At 43.9% G+C, this 19,475-nt stretch overlaps 1 protein-coding gene across 2 annotated transcripts in view; it reads left to right on the plus strand.

Moving 5' to 3' along the window:
* Positions 1-19,475, plus strand: part of ANKRD29 (ankyrin repeat domain 29) — a 63,549-nt gene that overhangs the window by 24,062 nt on the left and 20,012 nt on the right. For both annotated transcript variants that reach the window (XM_075532518.1, XM_075532520.1), the window contains exons 4-6: positions 5,703-5,801; positions 8,542-8,640; positions 17,306-17,404. In XM_075532518.1, the coding sequence (XP_075388633.1) occupies positions 5,703-5,801; positions 8,542-8,640; positions 17,306-17,404 (297 nt within the window). The remainder of the gene's footprint in view (positions 1-5,702; positions 5,802-8,541; positions 8,641-17,305; positions 17,405-19,475) is intronic.

Genomic DNA, 19,475 nt, shown 5'->3' on the forward strand with positions numbered 1-19,475 from the left:
CCTTTGAGAAATTTCCCTAACAGCTATTTTTTAAAAACTCAAATGGCTTTTATTTCCCAATGTGTTTCTAAAAAAACACCAGCTAGATAGAGTTAAACAGAAGCCATCAGGTAAAACAGGTAACCAGACTCTCCTTCAGAAGGGACCCTGGCAAGAATCCCACCTCCCAATCTGTGACCAGTCTCACAAGCCAGCGGCCTCAGCTCAGCTTTACAGCTTCTGGCCCCACCCCCCTGATTCAGACCAGGAACACCTGGGTGTCTGAGAACATAGCCCACCTCTAACGCCCCAGGTGAAAACCATTTTCATCTGCACTGAGATCGGCGCCCACTGGAAGACAGGGACCCATAGCTGGGGTGACAAGCCCACAGCCCCACCCCTCTGTCAGGTCCATGCCCAGGCTCTTGACCTAGGTTCCGCACCCAGGCCAGGCAACCACAAGTACTAAGTCTGCCCATGGCCATGGGGTGACCCACCCCATTCGGAAGTGCCTGGGATTCTGAGGTTGAAGGGAAAGCCTCACTGCTGAGAAATATTAAATGGGTAGCACAGCTCCAGTTTAAACATGAAAAGTAAAACTCATTTCCACCCCAAAGAAGGAACAATATGCCTTGCTTTTGCTCTGTCCCAGAGGGACGGAGAAGGCCAGCACCTGTGGGCGCACCAGGTCCCGCTTCTGGACGCCACCATTGTGCACAGCTGGCCAGGCTCTGCGGGACAGAGTCCCTCTTGGCTGCAAGGGAGACCATTTCTCTGTGTGGTTTCCCTGGATATGCCCGGAGCTGGACGGGAGCCTCACCTAGGTGGGCAATCCAGTGAGCAGCTTGGCCTGTACTCGGGGGCTCTGCTCTATCAGAGTGATTTTCCCAGCAGCATGCGTCAGGTTTAGGGTAATTCTTAGACTATTTCCAACTTTTTCATAATACACAGACCAGACTCCCAAACACAAAAATGAAACCCAGGGAGCTGATTCCAACTCATACTGACTCCTCGACAGGGTTTCAGAGACAAGGCTCATCGATCTCCTGTGGGTTTGAACCTCCAGCCTTGCAGGCAACCAAGAAGGAGCCCCAGTGGTGTAGTGCTTACAAGTTGGGCTGGTAACCACTGGGTCAACAGTTCCAAACTACCCGCCTCACCATGGGAGAACGACAAGGCTTTCGTCTCCTACGGGAGTTATAATCTCGGAAACTCACAGGGGCAGTTCTACCCTGCCCGATAGGGTCGCTATGAGTCAGAATCAACTGGATGTCAGTAAGTTGATTTGGTTCTGGTCATCCAAAAAAAGCCGTGTGACTCACTTTATTGCCATATCTGCTTTATTGCTGTGGTCTGAAACCAAGCCAACAAGGTCTCCAGTGTATTGGACAGCCAGGATGCTCCTCCGAAGCAAGGATGGCAAGGTTTGGACTTGTCGCAAGTCCTCAGGCTATGTTATCAGAAAGGACCGGTCCCTGGAGAAGGACATTATGCTTGGTAGATCCAGTGAAAAAGATGTAACCTCTCTAGGAGATGGAGTGAAACCGTGGCTATAACAACGAGCTCAAATATAGTAGGAATTGTCAGGGTGGGGCAGGCTGGGCCGCGTTTCGTTCCCTTGTACATAGGGTTCCTCTGAGTCAGAAACCAGTCCATGACACCTCACAGCATTAGGTCACTTACACATCAGCAGTTAATTTCTCTTTGAGAGAAAACGTTGAGACCCACTTAGAATTATAGTGGAACTTTACCCTAATCTATATTTTCCCCTCCCGGCTTTATACTGACTTATTATAATGTTAAAAAGAAAGACATTTTTCTCTAATAAAAACAATATGACCCTGATCTGCTTACTAAAAAAAAAAATGTGCTGAAGATCACTTCCAACACAACTCTCTCTCTCTCTCTCTCTCTCTCTCTCTCTCTCTCTCTCAAGAATTGAGAAAAGAGAGGAAAGAAGTATTGGTTTGATTTCTAGCCAATCTATGGTTTTTATGATTTTATACTTCTCTGGGTCCAAATGCTCAACTGATGCCGTCTAGTGGACATTGATCTCACTGCAGATGAAAATTGTTTGTGGGGACATTAGAGGTGGGGGCTGGTTCTCAGCTTGCATACGCCTATCACAGTGCACTGAGCACAATAAACCTTCAGGATTTACCCAAAAGGAACCAAGCTCTGAGGTTGACAGGTTGGCTCAGTGGTGCTGTTGGGCAAATTCCCATTCAGCCCCTGAATTTCCAGAGACTCTGCCAAATGGGCCATGGAGCTGCTGAGCCAAAGGGAGGGCACACCAACCTCCACCCACCCCAACCTGCCACCTGTATTGGAAGCTGCAACAGAACGCCTTGCCATGCTGTGGACCTTTAACAGACATCTGCTTTGGTTCACTCTTAATCTAGTTTGCAATATCAGAATCTTTGTTTTCTGAGAGAGTACCTGCCATTGCTTTCTTGGCTTGGCAGCTTGGCTGTCTAGACATGCAGAACTTGCTAGCAAGACAAACTGGAGGCTGATGGATGGTCCTGAAAGACCGCTGCTTTGGAGAGCCAGCAATATTAGCTGAGTATAGCTCCCAGACGTAGGAGCTGCCGAAGGAGTTGGTGTGAAGCCGCTTCACTAGAAATGACCCTTGGTAGCTTCTAAAACGCAATGTCCATTCAGAAGATGAGTGTTGTCCTGGTTTAGCCAAGTTTCTGCATCCAGGTATGTGTCCATCCTAAGGTTTCTGGAATCTAGTGTCCTTTGCTATACCGGAGGGTGCTACTACTGTCTTCTGTGGGATCCAAGGGAATAAATTACTCCTGCATTGGATACAGAGGGCTCCATGAATGCTCATGTCGTCTGGGGCAGACTGGCTGAGGCTTGGCCAGAGATAGAGACTTTTTCTTGAGAAGATGTTGTTACAGGTTCTACTACCATGGTCTGCCTGATTGTTCCTTGTATTCAATTCCGAAGTACCACAGCTGGGTGGCCTGTAAGTACAGAGATGTATTGTCTTGCAGTCTGATTTTGTGAGCACTGATGGGTCAGTGGCAGAGTTATCATCCTTGTGGAGACCCAGGTTCAATTCCCAGCTAGCACACTGCATACATAACCACTACCTTCTCTCAGTAGAGGCTGCCCAATGCTACGATGCTGCATAGGTTTCAGCAGAACTTTCACTCAAAGATGCTCTAGGAAGAAAGGCCTGGAGATTGATCTCTAGAGAGACAAAACCAGATTGCTAATAATTATATATAATATATATATATATTTATACAGATATATATATAACACAAGAAATAAACAGTTAATTATAAAGCAGTACAAATGGCTCAGTGCAACTCATTCCCGTGAGACACTTGTAAGACATAGACAGTCCTTCAAGTCTTGAGGGCCACCAGGTAGTCCTCTGGAGAGCAATTCAGGCTATCTGGGCACAGGCAGCAAACAGCAAGGCAGGTCACTAACAGTCAACCAGGTCACCAACAGTCAGTCAGGTCACCAACAGTCAGTCCCCAGCTCAAGAGATGTAAATTCCAATTGTGTGGCGAAGCAGGTCTTGAAGGAATCTCAAATTACAGCAACACAGTCCATGGTTTAGGTGTCCCACAGGTAGTGTAGCTTGCAAATTGAGGCACAGAACAAGCAAGGCAGCCACATACTGGTCCAATGATCAAAAAGTGAAAGACAAGAAAGGCGAGGCTCGCTGAGCCATTTATCTCTCCACCCTTCAATTAATCCCATATGTGTTTATTAGCCAGGCTGGCACAATAAACTACCTCACTCCATCACAGGGGGGGCTCAGGAGAAGGGTTGCCATGAGCCAGGACCAACTCCTCAGCAACTAACAACATTCTGAATTCGGGCCTATGCTGGTTCCCAAAACTCTAGCACAGGGGTTGGCAGACTTTGGAGATGTCCTTCATAACAATCGAAAAATAAGTATCAAAGCATCACAAATATATTTCTCCAAATAAATCACTGCTTTCTGAATAATAACATCCTTTACAATGTGTCTATGTTACTTCAGAGCCACACACCAAAAGAGCTATGGCTCTCAAGCTGAAGTTGGCGGAATCCCAGTCTGGAAGAAGAGCCTCTCCGGCCCGGGTTTAGCCTCTGGTTGTCCCAGGAGTTCCTTTGCTTGAATAACTGTGTCTTCCCTCTGTCTGTCTCTCTGTGTCTCCTCTCTTTTATAAGTACAGCACTCAGTGGATTAGAACACATCCTACTTCCTTATGAAATTCATGTTAACCAAACATCTTCCAAGACCCTGCTCCCAAACACAATCATATTCACAGATACCAGGAGTCAGGACTTCTCAATGGCTTCAATGCAAACCACTTGCCATCCCCTCTCTCCCCCCCAACACAGCCCCACCCTTTAGTCCGGTGTCTCACACCTGGGTGAGATCCTACCACCTCAACAGTCCGCAGAAAGGCTAGGCGAGAAGGGTTTCTCTTTGCTGTGCCTGGAGAACTATCGTATTAACTTCGTCCATAGCTCAGTGAGCAGTAAGGACGAGCACCTTTAGAGGAGTAATAGCAATTGCCCACAAGAGCAGTTTGGTGATTTTGTTCATATGTGTTCATTTGGATACCAAACCTTGGGTAGGTTTGGAAAAGTCGGGGAAGGAATTATGTCTCAGAATATCTTGATCAGTTTAAAACTTGGATTCAGCTTTCTGCTTGTTGCTGTGCTCCTGTTTGGGAAATATTTTGAGCCCGTTTTTGTACTGGGCTCACAAAGGGAGACGTTAATGGGTGAGTTACTGAGATTTCTCTTTCATTGGTAATTTCCTATTTGTTGATACTTAATTTTGTACCCAGAATGCCTCCCTGGATTAATGAATGCTAATAGGCCCCAAAGGAGCTCTGGTAGCACAGAGCTTACACAGTGGGCTGGTAACCACAATGTCGTCAATTCAAACCCACGTGTGGCTCTGAGGGTGGAAGATGAGACTTTCTGTTCCCATAAAGACCTGCAGCCTAGGAAAGGGGGGAAGTTCCACTAAATCCTATGAGGTCTCTGTGCATTGGAATCTCCCCAGTGACAGTGGCTAAGTGTTTCCGAAACACTACACAATGTACATTAGTTTCTCATGACTGCTATAACACATTGCCTCAAACTGATTGTCTTAAAACAATAGACATTTATTGTCTCACCCTTCTAGAGACCAGAAGCCTGAAATCAGCGTCTCATATAGCCATATTTTCCCCAGAGGCTCCAGGGGAGATTTTGTTCTTTGGTTTTTCCATCTTATTTGGCAACATTCCTTGTATAAGGCCACATCACTCCAATCTCTGTCTTGGTGATCTCATTCACTCTTCCCCCTCTGTGGGTCCAGTCTCCCTCTGCCTCATTCTTATAAGGACACTTGCCATTGGATATAGAGGTCACCTGGATGATCCAGGTAAGCTCCTTCTCTCAAAATCCTTAATGTCATCACCTAATTTGTCATTTAATGTAATCTCCACAAATTCCAGGAATTATGGTGTGGATGCAGATTGGGGGGTGGGGAATCACCATTCAGCCCACTACTACCCCAAGGATAAAGCTTTCCTTTCATCTTATCAGCTCCCTGACCCAAGGAACAGAGCCAGCTGAAATGTAACCCCATTCAAGGCTAACTCGTGCAGGTGCAAAGATATTGGTTTGTTTTGTTTTCTTGGCAAATACATAAATCCAGTGCAATGTAACCAGATGTCTTTTCAAACCAGCCTCTGTATCTCTCCCAGTCAGGTACAACCGCCCTGTTCTTTGCTGCCCAACAAGGCCATAATGATGTCGTGCGATTTCTCTTTGAATTTGGAGCATCCACTGAATTTAGGACCAAGGTAAGCAAACCTTCTTGATTTCACTCCTGTTGAAGAATTTCCACCACGGTAGCCATTTGTTTCTCATCATGCATAAGATGAATCTGGGCTGGTGCTTTTATCAATAAATAAGAGTGTCGGGTAGATTGTATTCAGGGATCAATCCTAGAGACTCAATTCCAAACATTTCTTTTTTTGCCCCGGGTTCACACCTAGAGAGTTTCATGGGGAATCGCTTTGAGTCTTCCACTGGTGGCTTCCCACATTTTGTAACCAGGATGGGTACAGTCGCAAGTGTTTTTATGTTTTGTCCATGGGCTTTTGTTGTTGTTGTTTTAATGATAGGAATTGTGGGAAACATTGGTTTTCCTCATGAATCTGTGAGATTTCTAAGAAAGGAGGTTTGACACATAGGTTGCTTTTATGAGTCATCTTCATGGAACTCTGCGATATAATGACAATGTGTATCCTGGAGCAAGGCATTGTGGCTCTTCCTTTATAGAAATCATTGATTTCTGTTTCCATTTTTGGTTATGGATCAGGAGTCTGAGACTGCAGAAAGATCAGTTTTTGTGCCCCTGATGATTTGATCTGATGTCTGTGTAGTCGGAGAACTTTTGTACTCACCAGCTTAGGTTTTACCTAATCATATTTTTTACGCTCCTGGACCTTTCTGAATCCATTAGCAGGTGGCAGGTAGCTACCCAGGGAGCTTTGGGATTTGGTTTGTTTTCCTACTACAAGTTTACTATTAAGTCGATGGGAAGGGTTTCTGTCGTTGCTGAAGCCTGCTGTTAGACGGTGTGCATATCTCCAGACACACTTCCTATCATACACATCAGATACAAAGCATATGTGTGTATATCTATCTCATACCAATTATTTTGTGTTTTATTCTAAACGTGATACCCAAAAAAAAAAAAGTAAAGTTGTAAGACTTAAGTGTTAACACTTTCAACAAAAGGAAAATGATCGTGTGTGACCCAAACTGCTGCTGAAATCTTCTTGGTTAGCAAGTTACTGCTGGCTCACAGCCTTTGTACACTGGCCAATTTGTGCTGTCCCAGAAATTCAGGTAACATGAGTGCAGGATGGGGAGTCCCACGTTTCCATTAGGTAAACTGCAGGTGTCTAAGAGTTTTCCATGGGAAAAGAGTATGTCAAGAGTCTTGGAATTTTAATCAGACCTTGTCCTCAAAATTCACTTTGCTTAAGCAATTCTTCCCACTGTTATTCAATCCATATCTCCCCAAAATGGGGTTGGATAAATAAAAGGCATCAGCTCTTTTATCGCATTTTATTTGTTCTATAACCTTATTAGGCAGTGACCTAGAAAATGTGCACTGAGACTGGGAAGCAATTTCTTGATGCCCAGCCCCTACTCCCAGCAGCCTCTGACCATTTTTCTCTCCATTGTCCATACTTCAAAACCCACCTTTTCCACCACACAGCTGGACCCTCACTCAGCCTCCTTCTTGTGAACACAAATGCTTCTCCATGCAAAGCCCACCTGTACTTACATAGACACTTGTACCCTGATGACCGGTCAAGGTTGCTTTGGACCTCACCTCAGACTTACCTAATTAGATCCTCTGGGGGTTGGGCCCGAGGAGTTCGAATCCTGAACAAACACCTTTGCCAAGATTTAAAAACCATGCAACTTGATATTTATGAGGGGGGACTTCAAAAAAAAACTCATGGAATTAAAAGATAGTACATTTTTCCATGAACTTTTTGAAGCCTTCTCATGCGACGTATATCTCAGGACTGGATTACATGCCCTTCCATTATTTACAATTCATTCAGATGTCCACATGCAAACGCACTACCCCAAACCAACAACTCAGCCATTCTACATGCGAAATAATAACACCTCGGCTGCAGCACCTGAGGAAAACCAGTAAGGACTGTAGTTGACCACCAACTCCATGACTCAGTCGTGTGATGTGGTTGACATAAAAGCTGAGACCACATAAAAGGAGGGTAAATGCAACAACATAAAGTCCACAGACCACATCTGTTCTACAGGCTGTGTTTGTAGCTCAACTTTAGTTTTAGGCCCCACTTTAAAAGGGGCTCAGACAAACTGGCACATGTTCAGAAGCACATGCTAAGGAGGATGGTGAGAGGCACATGAAATGTGCTCTTTAGCCATGCTTTCTGAGGATGCAGCTCTTACCCAGGAGAACCATGGCCCGGGGCATTACTTCATAGACATGCCTTCATTTCAACTGTTTCTCGATGTCCAATACTTGCTCCCGGCAGTCTCCGGCTTTGGTTTCTCTTTTCTCAATTCCCCATGTTTCAAAGCCCAGCTTCTCCACCTCGTAGTTCTGCTTGTAGTTCAAAGCAGAACTGGGCAGAACTTCCTAGCTTCAAGGAGAAAGCCACATTTGCCAAAGAGGGTCTCGGATCAGGAGCTGCTGGTCGATCTAAGATGTAACTGATCACAGTTCAAACATCTTGTTCTTTGATTTTCCTATTGAGAGGCAAATAAGCATATTTGCATGTGGCATGGGAATTTTAAAATTAATCTTAATAAAGTTGTTTCTCTAGCAAGCCGCCCAGATTTACACCATATTGTTGTTATGAAGATGAACTACAACGGGACTACAAAAAAAGTCAAAGGAATAAAAGAGAAAAATGAGCTTGTTGTTATCTATGGGAAATTTCTTTTCCAAATACAGGGCTAGGTGCAGAGTATCTGTGGGAACTTGCACCTCCCTACTTTCTAATATGTGTCTACTTCCCATGTTCCTAGGATGGGGGTACTGCCCTGCTGGCCGCCAGTCAGTATGGACACATGCAAGTGGTGGACACACTGCTGAAACATGGAGCCAACATCCATGACCAACTTTATGTGAGTACGTCTCAGGGGAGGCATCAAGTGGGCACTCACTAACTCCCTCATCACACACACACACACACACACAAAATATCAGTGACATGAACTCAGATGCCAGAAATACCAGCTTCAAAAGCCATCTCATGAACTTTAGGGCTTGAATCTAAAACACTAATAGAAAAAAACCCAGTTGCTTAGGTGCCTATTTTTCTCCCATTCACCAATCTCTGTTCTACCGTTTAAAATCTGGTCAACAACTGAGACGAGTCTTATCCTTACACAATTGCGATCTTCAAAGCTCCTGAGACTCATCCAGAGCCATACATAGGTCAGCACATGGACTTGCCAAAACAAATTCTCTTGTAGAGTGAATTTCTGAGTAAGGACACATAAACAGAGAAAGGAAAGCAGGTCATTGGAAGAGAAGGGAGGATGGGTGAAGGAGGACTTATGAATCCCTGTGCACCATTGACCTTGGACAGGCATCCACTGCCCGTGTGGATCTGTTTGCAGCTAATTGGCAATTAGCACATAGCCCAAGGGCATATTTAATTGTTTGTCACTGTAATTCTGTGGGGTTTATGGCAGATGGTGTTCCTATTTTGTAGGAAAAGGCTATATAAATAAGAGAAGATGAAGGGATTTAACAGCATCTCATGATGAGCAGTGGAAGAATATCGACTTGTAATTATCTGTGAGCCATATTTTAGACTGTTCCTTAACTAGACCCAGAACCTTTATGCCCAGAGCACTGTACATTCTTAGATGAGTAATGAGGTGTGTAGGTGTGCACTTTTCCATTTGAGCAACTTTTTGCAGAGTTTACTTCACTACTCTGACAAGTCATGGGCCTCCTTTGAAGTCCGAAGCAACTAACCTTGTCCTTTGTACTTCAAAATGTGGAGGATTCCTTGAGGCTGTAGCCATAAGTAGTGAGTAATTGAATTACTTGATAATAGTCCGTAGGAGATTCGCAAGTTTGTTATCCATTAGAATCACCTGGGGAGTTTGTAAAATGTACCAATTCCCATTAATAGTCATCAACTCAAATTGACTATGGATGTACTTGTTAGATAAAATAGTAACAGAAAGACTGACACGTAATCCTAGAAAGAAAGAGCATGGAAAAATCCATCCCTATAAGAAATCCCTCTGTTATAACTCACGCCACTTGCCTGCCAGTTTGTCGTACTAGGGTGGCTTGCGTGTTGCTGAGATGTTGAAAGCTATGTCACGGGTATTTCAAATAAAGTCAGGTCATCTAAAGTGAACCGGTTTCTCCAGAGTTCCCAGACGAAGAACCGATGATGAAGAAGGAATAGGCTGTCCCCTTCAGAGGAAATCCTCTGTGAAGGATTTGTCAGTTACTGAAGCAAGACACTATCAGAGATAATACTAGATGGGTCCCACCAAGACACTCCAAATATGACCGAGGAAGAGCTGCCTTCTCTAAGCACGACTGACCGCAATAACGTGAATGGAATAAAGCCTTTTGGGAAGTAAAGCCGTTGGGGCCTTCATTTGCTGATAAAGCACAACACAAAAAGAGAAGAAATAGCTACAAACATCCATTAATAATTGGAACTTGAGATGCATAAAGTGTGAATCTAGGAAAATTGGAAGTTGTCATAAGTGAAGTGAAACCCATATAAATCGATATTCTAGGTGTTAGTGAGCTGAAAAGGACTGGACTTGGCTATTTTGAGTCAGAAAAGCATATGGCTTATTACACAAGGAATAACATCATCAAGAGGAATGGCTTTGCATTCATTGTCAAAAAGAACATTTCAAGATCTATCTTGATGTACAATATTGTCTGTGATAGAATAATGTCTATCCAAATAAAAAGAAAAATCCAATCAATACAACTATTATTCAAATTTATGCACCAACTGCTAAAGCTAGCAATAAAGAAATTGCAGAATTCTACCAATGTTTTCAGTCTGAAATTTATCAAGCAACAATCAAGATGCCTTGATAATTATTGATGATTAGAATGCAAAAGTTGGAAACAAAGAGGAAAGAACAGTAGTTGAATAATATGACCTTGGTGATAGAAACAAAACTGGACATCACATAATAGAATTTTGCAAGACCAGCGACTCGTTCATAGAAAATATCTCTTTTCAACAATGCAAAAGATGGCTACACACATGCACTTCTCCAAATGGAATACACAGAAATTAAATTGACTACATCTGTGGGAAGAAACCATAGAGAAGCTCACTGTCAACACCTAAAACCAGATCAGGACCAACTGTGGAACAATCAATTGCTCACATATAAGTTCAGGTTGAAGCTGAAGAGAATCTGAACAAACCCACAAGAGCCAAAGTACGACATTGAGCATATCCCACAAGAATTTCAAGAACAGATTTACTACATTAAACACTGATACCTGAAGGCCTGATGAGCTGTGAGATGACAGCAAGAACAATAATGGACTCAAACATAAGCACAATTGTGAGGCACAGGACCAGGTCGTGGTGTTTTGTTCTACCATACATCAGGTTTCTATGAGTCAGAACTGCCTCCACACATCAGGTTTCTACCATACATCAGGTTTCTATGAGTCAGAACTGCCTCCACAGCACCTAACAACAACAGCTTAAGGTGACTCAACACATGCCCAGGTACCACAACTTCCATGGTACGTAAAGACCTTTACTCTGACCCAAACAGTCCAAATGTCTCCATTAGGAACAATTACCCAGAAGAGGAAGAAGGAAAAAAAATCCACACGTAGAACAGTCCAAGAGCTCCTGCAAAAGAACTTTCCTCAATGTCTAAAGGAGGAAAAGATAATTATTCAGGAAGCTGAAAGAACCCCGGCCAGGAGAGATCCCAAAAGGAAAACTCTCCCGCATATTGTAGTCAAGATTTCTAACATCAACAACAAGGAAAAAATTCTAAGAGCAGCCAGAGATAAACAATCAATTACATACAAAGTTTCAGCGATTAGAATAATCTCAGATTATAGCCTTGGGTGGGGGGTGTGGCGAAGAATAACTTCAGAAACCATGCAGGCAAAAAGACAATGGAATAACAGATAGAATACTCGAGGGAAAAAATGTTACCCTAGAATCCTATATCCAGCAAAATGATGACTCAAATATGATGGAGAATTTAAGTATTCCAAGACAAGGAGAAACTAAAAGAATTCACAAAAGCAAGACCACCGCTACAAAAATAATGAAGTACTATGGCCTAAACACCAACAGCAAGAGCACACAAACCTGAAAACAACATACAAGACAATTCCTCACAAAAACCAACACACACAAAATAACACCCAAAGGAAGGAAATGACGCAGGAAGAAGAAAGACGCTAAACACGATACACATCCAAACACAACACACACACATATAAAGCAAAATGACAGTAACAAATACATACTTATCAATAATTTCACTGAATACGAATGAACTAAATGTACCCGTAAAGACACAGAGAACAGCATAATGGATAAGAAAACATAATCTATTCATAGGCTGCCTACGAGAAGCACACCTCACAAACAAAGACATGGACAGATTAAAAATCAGAGACTGGGCAAAAGCATACCAAGCAAACAGTAACCAAAAGAGAGCAGGGGTAACTGTTAATTTCCAAGAAGATAGACTTCAAGGCAAACAGCATAATAAGAGATAGGAACGGACTCTACATAATGATAAAGGAAAGAACAGCTCAAGAACCCATAACTATAATAAACATATATGCACCCAATGAAATATACTTGAAATACATCAGTGACGTTCTCACAGAATTGAAAAGGGCTACAGACTCACCAACAATAATAAGAGACTTTAATACACCACTCTCAAGGAAAGACAGAATGTCAAGAAAAAACTCAACAAAGACACAAAACCTCACAAACACAATCAATACAAATGACCTAGTAGACATATACAGAACATTTCATCCAACAAGAGTATCCATTCTTCTCCAACCTACATGGAACATTCTGAAGAATAGACCACATAGTAGGCCACAAATCATACCTCAACAATTTTTAAATGAGATTCTACAACCAATCTTCTCAGACAACAAAGTTATAAAATTAAGAATCAACAATAAAATGAGCCAAAACCATTCTGTTATGCTCACCCTCCCAACACAACTGCTGAAACCAAAGCGGGTGAAGAAGCAAATGTGAAGAAAGCTAATGGTGCCCGGCTATCAAAAGAGATAGCATCTGGGGTCTTAAAGGCTTGAAGATAAACAAGCGGCCATCTAGTTCAGAAGCAACAAAGCCCACATGGAAGAACACACCAGCCTGTGTGATCACATGGTACAGAAGGGATCAGTTATCAGGCATCAAAGAACAAAAAATCATATCATTGGGTGCACACCTCCATGATACGATCGCCGAGGACAAACGGGTGCATAAGCAAATGTGGTGAAGAAAGCTGATGGTGCCAAAGGGATCAGGTATAAGGCATCATCAGGGGAAAAAAATCTTACCATAGTGAATGAAGGGGCAAGTGCAGAGTAGAGACCCAAAGCCCATTTGTCGGCCACTGGAGATCCCCTCACAGAGGGGTCTAGGGGAGGAGATGAGTCAGTCAGGGTGCGAGGTAGCACCAATGAAGAATATAGCTTTCCTCCATTTCCTCAACGCTTCCTCCCCACCAACTACCATGATCCAAATTCTACCTTGCAAGTCTGGATAGAGCAGAGGATGTACACTGTTGCAGATAGGAGCTGGAGGCACAGGAAATCCAGGGCGGATGATACCTTCAGGACCAGGGGTGTGAGGGGCGATACTGGGAGGGTAGAGGGTGAGTGGTTTGGAAAGAGGGAACCGATTACAAGGATCTACATGTGACCCCCTCCCTGGGGGATGGACAACAGAAAAGGGGGTGAAGGGAGACACCGGACAGGGCAAGATATGACAAAATCATGATTTATAAATTATCAAGGGCGCATGAGGGAGGAGGAGCAGGGAGGGAGGGGGGGAAAGAGGACTTGATGCAAAAGGCTTAAGTGGAGAGCAAATGTTTTGAAAATGATTAGGGCAAAGAATGTACGGATGTGCTTTATACAATTGATGTATGTATGGATTGTGGTAAGAGTTGTGTGAGCCCCTAATAAAATGTTTTTTAAAAATGAGCCAAAACATCAAAACAAACCCCATCCTTAGGGTAAACAGAGCTCAGCTGAATGGGAGATTGAACTGTGTAGGGCAACAACTCATGGGTTGTGGCTCAAGGTGGAACTGTTCTCCCACAGACTTCCCATACAGACAGTGTCTGGAGTGCTGGGTCATTGGAAAAAATGATGTTATCAGTGTAATTGCCTTATACCCCAGAGGGAAGATTGACAATGGTGTCCTTTTTTGTTTCTATGGGCTTTTGTTTTCCTGCCTTTAGCTTGTTTCTGTTTGTTTTGTTTTTCTGTTTCTTTGTGGCTTGTTGCTATTATTGGTGTAGTTGATCTTATGGGGTTTGGATTTGGCCATATTATGGCCGCCAAAGTAAACCTGATTCATGCATAGCCCATGGACATGCAGGTGGATTCTGGTTTCCTTTAGCCCCAATCCAAGAGCAGTTAGTTCTGATCACATGGCCCTGTTCAATACTCAACTCCATGAAGGGATCACTGAAGCTAATGGTGATACAGCAAAGTGTGGTGAAGAAAGCAGATGGTGCCAGGCTATCAATCCAATTGGAATAGTGCCCAGGGTCTTAAAGGCGTGTATTCTAACAAACAGCCATCTAAGCGAGGACTAAGTCCACATGGAAGAAACACACCAGCTTGTGTGATCCAAAGGTGACAATAACAAAATTCAAATATGGCAATGGGAAAACTATCAGGGCTAAAATTATTAACATCCAATAGGTAGAAGCTATGGATGACAGTGGGAACCCAAAACCCATCTGCAGAGTATCTACTCAGATTAAGCCACTGGCATATCCCCACTAGCCACAGTCAGGGGTCTTGAACAGAATTACTATCAGAGAGAGATCATTGTAATCTTATTATGCAGGATCAAATTTAATACTTGGTCAGTTGACCTCCCTATTGACCCAACCTGAATTTTCTTCTAGGGACAAGTATCTCTTGCATGTTCCATGAAAACATTTTCTTCCCAGGCGTTTAAAATATTGATGGTGGTCTTTTCTTTCTTAGTCATTATTTGTATTTTATCGTTATATTATTATTTTATTCTTACCACTTTATTTTGACTTTTTATTGTTTCTGTCGGGTTTCTCAGTTTGTAAAGCCCAGAAGGAGTGGATGCACAGAGATAATAACTGATTCAAGGGTTTATATAGGGGAGGTAGGGGTGGGGTGGGAGGTGGGAGGGTGAGGGGATTTGGGTAGTAAACAATGAAGGCAGGAGTGGGGAGGGAGCACTAGAACTGCTTGTGATTACATAACTCATTTTAAAGGTGATCTAACCATGGCAGGATGGGGGACGTGCTCAAATTGATGGTGGCAATGATGGTACAGTTTCTCCTGCTATGATTGAACTATTGAATTGTATGATACATGAATTAGGTACTAATAAAACTGTTTTAAAAAAAGGAGGAAGGAAGGAAGAACAGCTACTAAAATGCAGAGGGGGAATGTTCAATGGCCCCTGAAATTTTGTAGGGGCTGAAACATGCAACACACAAAGAAGAGTCTGATGTATGGGCAGTGCATGTTAGAAAAGTCCCAAGAGTTCTCAGCTGCTAAGGACATGCTAGACCTTCCGCAGCAGCATTTTTGGGAGGCAAGCTGCACATTTTATCCCCATGTGAAACATCTGCTTAAAAATCGGATTCACTTTATGATTCCCTTGAGTAGTCTGGCAGCTCCCCCCACCCCCACTGGAGCTGCAGGCCCCTCCATGTGACATGCCTGGTTGGACTTACACAGCAGCCTGCATTTTAACTACTATCAGTAGCATTCATGAAGGGAACCTTGATCCTTAGCTGGGGTAGTGAGGTGTTTTCCACTGGGCTATAAAAATGACAAAGCTCAATGCTCTCTGTGTGAGACAGCATGGCCTGTCAATGCATGCCCTGTCAATGAATGGCCTGTCATGGCCTGGCAATGCTCACTGTGTGAGAGAGCCTCTTGGAGGAGGCGGGGGTAGGGGTGGGGCTGGGGGGAAGCCATGCTATCAAGTTCAAGTAGCTTTGCTGGAATTAGCTAGTGACACATCAAGAAAACAGAAATGCCCAGATGATATCAACAGCCCGTTAAGAAAATTGGAGAAAACCCCTTCCTCTTGGCTTGTTGTTTGGCTTTGCTGCGTGGCCAGGGACCATTTTCCTGAGAGCGTCTTGTGTTTTAATGCATGAGAAGTAATCGGGTGGGGAGGGGATGTGGATACGGAGCAAGAAAGGAAGTGGGGCAGGAAAGATCTTGTTGCAGCCCACTGTCCGTTCCCAGAAAGAAAACAACCCAGACAGCTGACAAGTTCAAAAGAAAAAGTTGTATTTCCTGCGCAGGGACCGTCAGCCCTCTTGAGAGGAGATGGAGTGGCGGTCTGTCTAATTTTCCAAAGGTTTTTATACTTCGGCAGTGTGCAGATATGTAAGCAAGCAGAGTACAGAAGCAGGATATTGTGGTTAGCCATGCTTAGTTGAACAGTAACTGCTCTTAGTTCTTCCAGGCCTTCTGAACATGCATTTCCTTAGGGACAGACCGTTGCGCTTATCAGCACAGCCTGCCTCCCCAATATCAGCTAGTTCATTTCCAGTTCATAGCTAGTTCATTTATAGTTTATGATGGCTTCTGTCAGCTCCAAATGGCTTCACTCCTGTCAAGGCTGTTTAAGCTTTTCCTAGGGCTACTACAACCTAACTAATTAAATTACTGGGGTGGGGACCCTTTTTTCTGCCACGGTTCTTGTGGATATTTATCACATCCTCTGGGGGGGGGGGCATACAGGTCAAAATTTCATGACCGCGCCCCTAATGTGATGGCTGGCTGTCCTCGTGGCATAACGGCTATGGGTTGGGCTGATAACCACAAACTCCGCTGTTTGAAACTACCAGCTACTCTGCAGGTGAATAACATGGCTTTTTATTCCCACGAAGCGTTACAGTCTCGGAAACCGATAAGATTTCCCAGGGAAACCGTGTCCTCGAGGGGCCACTAGAGTCAGCATTGACTCGATGGCAGCAAGTTTTCTGTGGTCGCTAGAATTGCTTCCCTTTGGTAAGGCACGTGATGTTCACTGCTTTTTCAGGTCTTGCAGGGCCTGCAGATCAGACATTCTCCATCACTGAATTAAAAGGATGTTTTTGTTTGTTTGTTTTTTACTCCTTCACAAAACCCAAAACATTTGGGGAATGTGTTTGTTTGTTTGTTTAACTTACACTTAAGGAACTCTGGTGGCTCAGTGGGCTAACACATTGACAGCTCCGCACAAGCCAGCCGTTTAAACGAACCAGCTGCTCTGCAGGAGAGAGATAAGGCTGGCTACTCCTGGAAGGAGTTCAAGCCCCCGTAACCCACAAGGGGCAGTTCTGCGCTGTCCTCTAGGGTCCCTGTGAGTCTGGAATTGACTTGATGACTGTGAGTTTGCTTTGAATTTACTAGGGTAAAAGAGGATAATATTGTTGCATGTTTTGTTCTTTGTTGGGTTTTGTTTTTGTATTTTTTTCAAATCTAGTTTCATTTCGAATGAACGTGACAAATGACACGCATACACCCTACTTTTGCTTTGCTCTCTCTCAGGACGGAGCCACTGCCCTCTTCCTGGCTGCCCAGGGTGGTTACTTGGATGTCATTCGATTACTCTTGTCTTCAGGAGCAAAAGTCAACCAGCCAAGGCAGGTAATGCCCATTGGTGACGTTTGCCCGAATACACGGAACAGTGCTGCTGGGAGGGCTGGGAGCCCCATCCCTGAACACACCTGAGATAACCAGCTCGCAACTCTTTTGCTTCTGTGATGCAAACCTGACCTTCCATTAGAATTGCTCTTTGCTTTGGGCTCACCCCAAAGCCTATGAAAGCAAGGTAACATCACAAATGAGTATTTTTAAAACTCAGCTCTTTGGTGCCTGAGGTCAAGTACACATTCTGTCACATCCTGTTCAAATAAAACACGGCTGCACTGCCGAAAGCGTGTAAGTTAGCCTTCCTCATGGGTAAACACAGGTGCTTGGATAGCCTTGACCTTGCCCCGCCTCTTTGCCGACAACACTGCCTTACCTCTTACCCCGCACACACGTCTCCACCAGGTCAAAGAGGAACAAACCCGTGTCTGGGACCACTGGTAGGCTCGGCTCTCACCATTATGACCCTATCTTGACTTCATTTACCAACAGCAAGATACCGTCTGGCAAATGTATTCATTTGTTTAAAGGAACAGAACTGAAACATAATGTTGGCAGTGCTTTGTAAAGAGTAAAGAACCATCTGAATGTAAGACCTTTAATTGTCAGTGCCAGTACTGTACCTGTAAAGATCTCTGTCTTGGAAGAAGTACAGCCAGAATGCTTCTTAGAGACGAGGATGATGGCTCTTCATGTCAAATAGTTTGGACATATCGTCAGGGGAGACCAGTTCCTGGAGAACGACATCATGCTTGGTACAGTGGAGGGACAGCCAGTGAGATGATTCACACCGTGACTGCAACAAAGAGCCAAGCACAGGCTGGTGCAGTGTTTCCTTCTGTTGTGCACAGGGTCGCTATGGGTCGGATGCGTTGGCACTAACAACAACACCAAGTACGAGGTGCTTTCGATTCAATTCCAACACTTTGTTGTTTCTCAGATAGACTGTGCGTCCAATGTCTGATTTGGTGTGTGTTCCGATCGAACGTTATGTGAAAATTCAGGTGGTGGCCAGATTTGGCAAACAGTCTTGATTTGCCAATCATGGACCTCTGGTGGCTGAGTTATTTTAGAAGTATTCCAAGAGGCCTCTAGGTGGTATTGAACCACCACCTTTCAGTCCATAGTCAAGCACGTTAAGGGATTATAATGAGATTCTCTTATAAAGGGACTGTTTCTTTCCTAATTGATTTGGTTTTAGCAAAACATTTCAGATTAAGAGACGATTGCTGTAAAAGTCGTTTTTCCAGGAGCAGCCAAGCATATTTCTGACAGTAAGTGACAGATTTCCACTGTCAACTGACATACACGGGAATAATTGGGAAGGTCACATGACATCAAGGACTTGACTTGACGGCAGTGAGTTTGGTTTGGGTGTGGAAATCTGAAGACTGGGCTGAGCTTATAGCCCAGGTGTCTTCAGTTAAAGCCCAGTGCATAAGGAAATTCAGGTGCCTTTTCCCATAGTAGATGTAAGATCGGGAGTCCTGAGTTCTAGGTCCGGCTCTGTTCACCAGTGATAGCTGTGTGGTTTAGAACAAGTGAATTCACCAGCCTGGCCCTTTGTGCTTTCACTTGCTGATTTGGAGGCTGAGCAGCTTGACCCAGTTTATAACTATTGTATTCCACATTTAGATGGTGTTTCTGGGGGCCTTACCATGTGACAGTGGGAGAAAGATGAGGCCGTGGCTCCTATAAAGATTTAAAACATGAAAACCCCAAGGAGACAGTTCTGCTCTGTCCTATAAGGCCACTAGGAGCCGAATGGATTAGGTGGCAGCGGGTTGGGTTTGGGAATCGTGTGCCAGACACTGCACTGAGTGGAAGATGACCTTTTGAGAACCTTAAAGATACTCGGTGGCCCCAGGAGGACTCAGGAGAGAAGCCGTTTAGATAAAGTTACATTTCCCAGACCTGTCTGAGTTCACAATTATAAATTGAAGTTTTATCTTTTCTTGGTCCTCCCTATCTTAAAATTGCTGGTGGAGTGTATAAGATGTTTCATTTTTATTGAAATTGTCATACACATACACACAACAAACCCCAAGTGGCTCTTTTTCCCTTGCAT

The sequence above is a fragment of the Tenrec ecaudatus genome, chromosome 15 (assembly GCF_050624435.1).
Source record: "Tenrec ecaudatus isolate mTenEca1 chromosome 15, mTenEca1.hap1, whole genome shotgun sequence".
Lineage (NCBI taxonomy): Eukaryota > Metazoa > Chordata > Mammalia > Afrosoricida > Tenrecidae > Tenrec > Tenrec ecaudatus.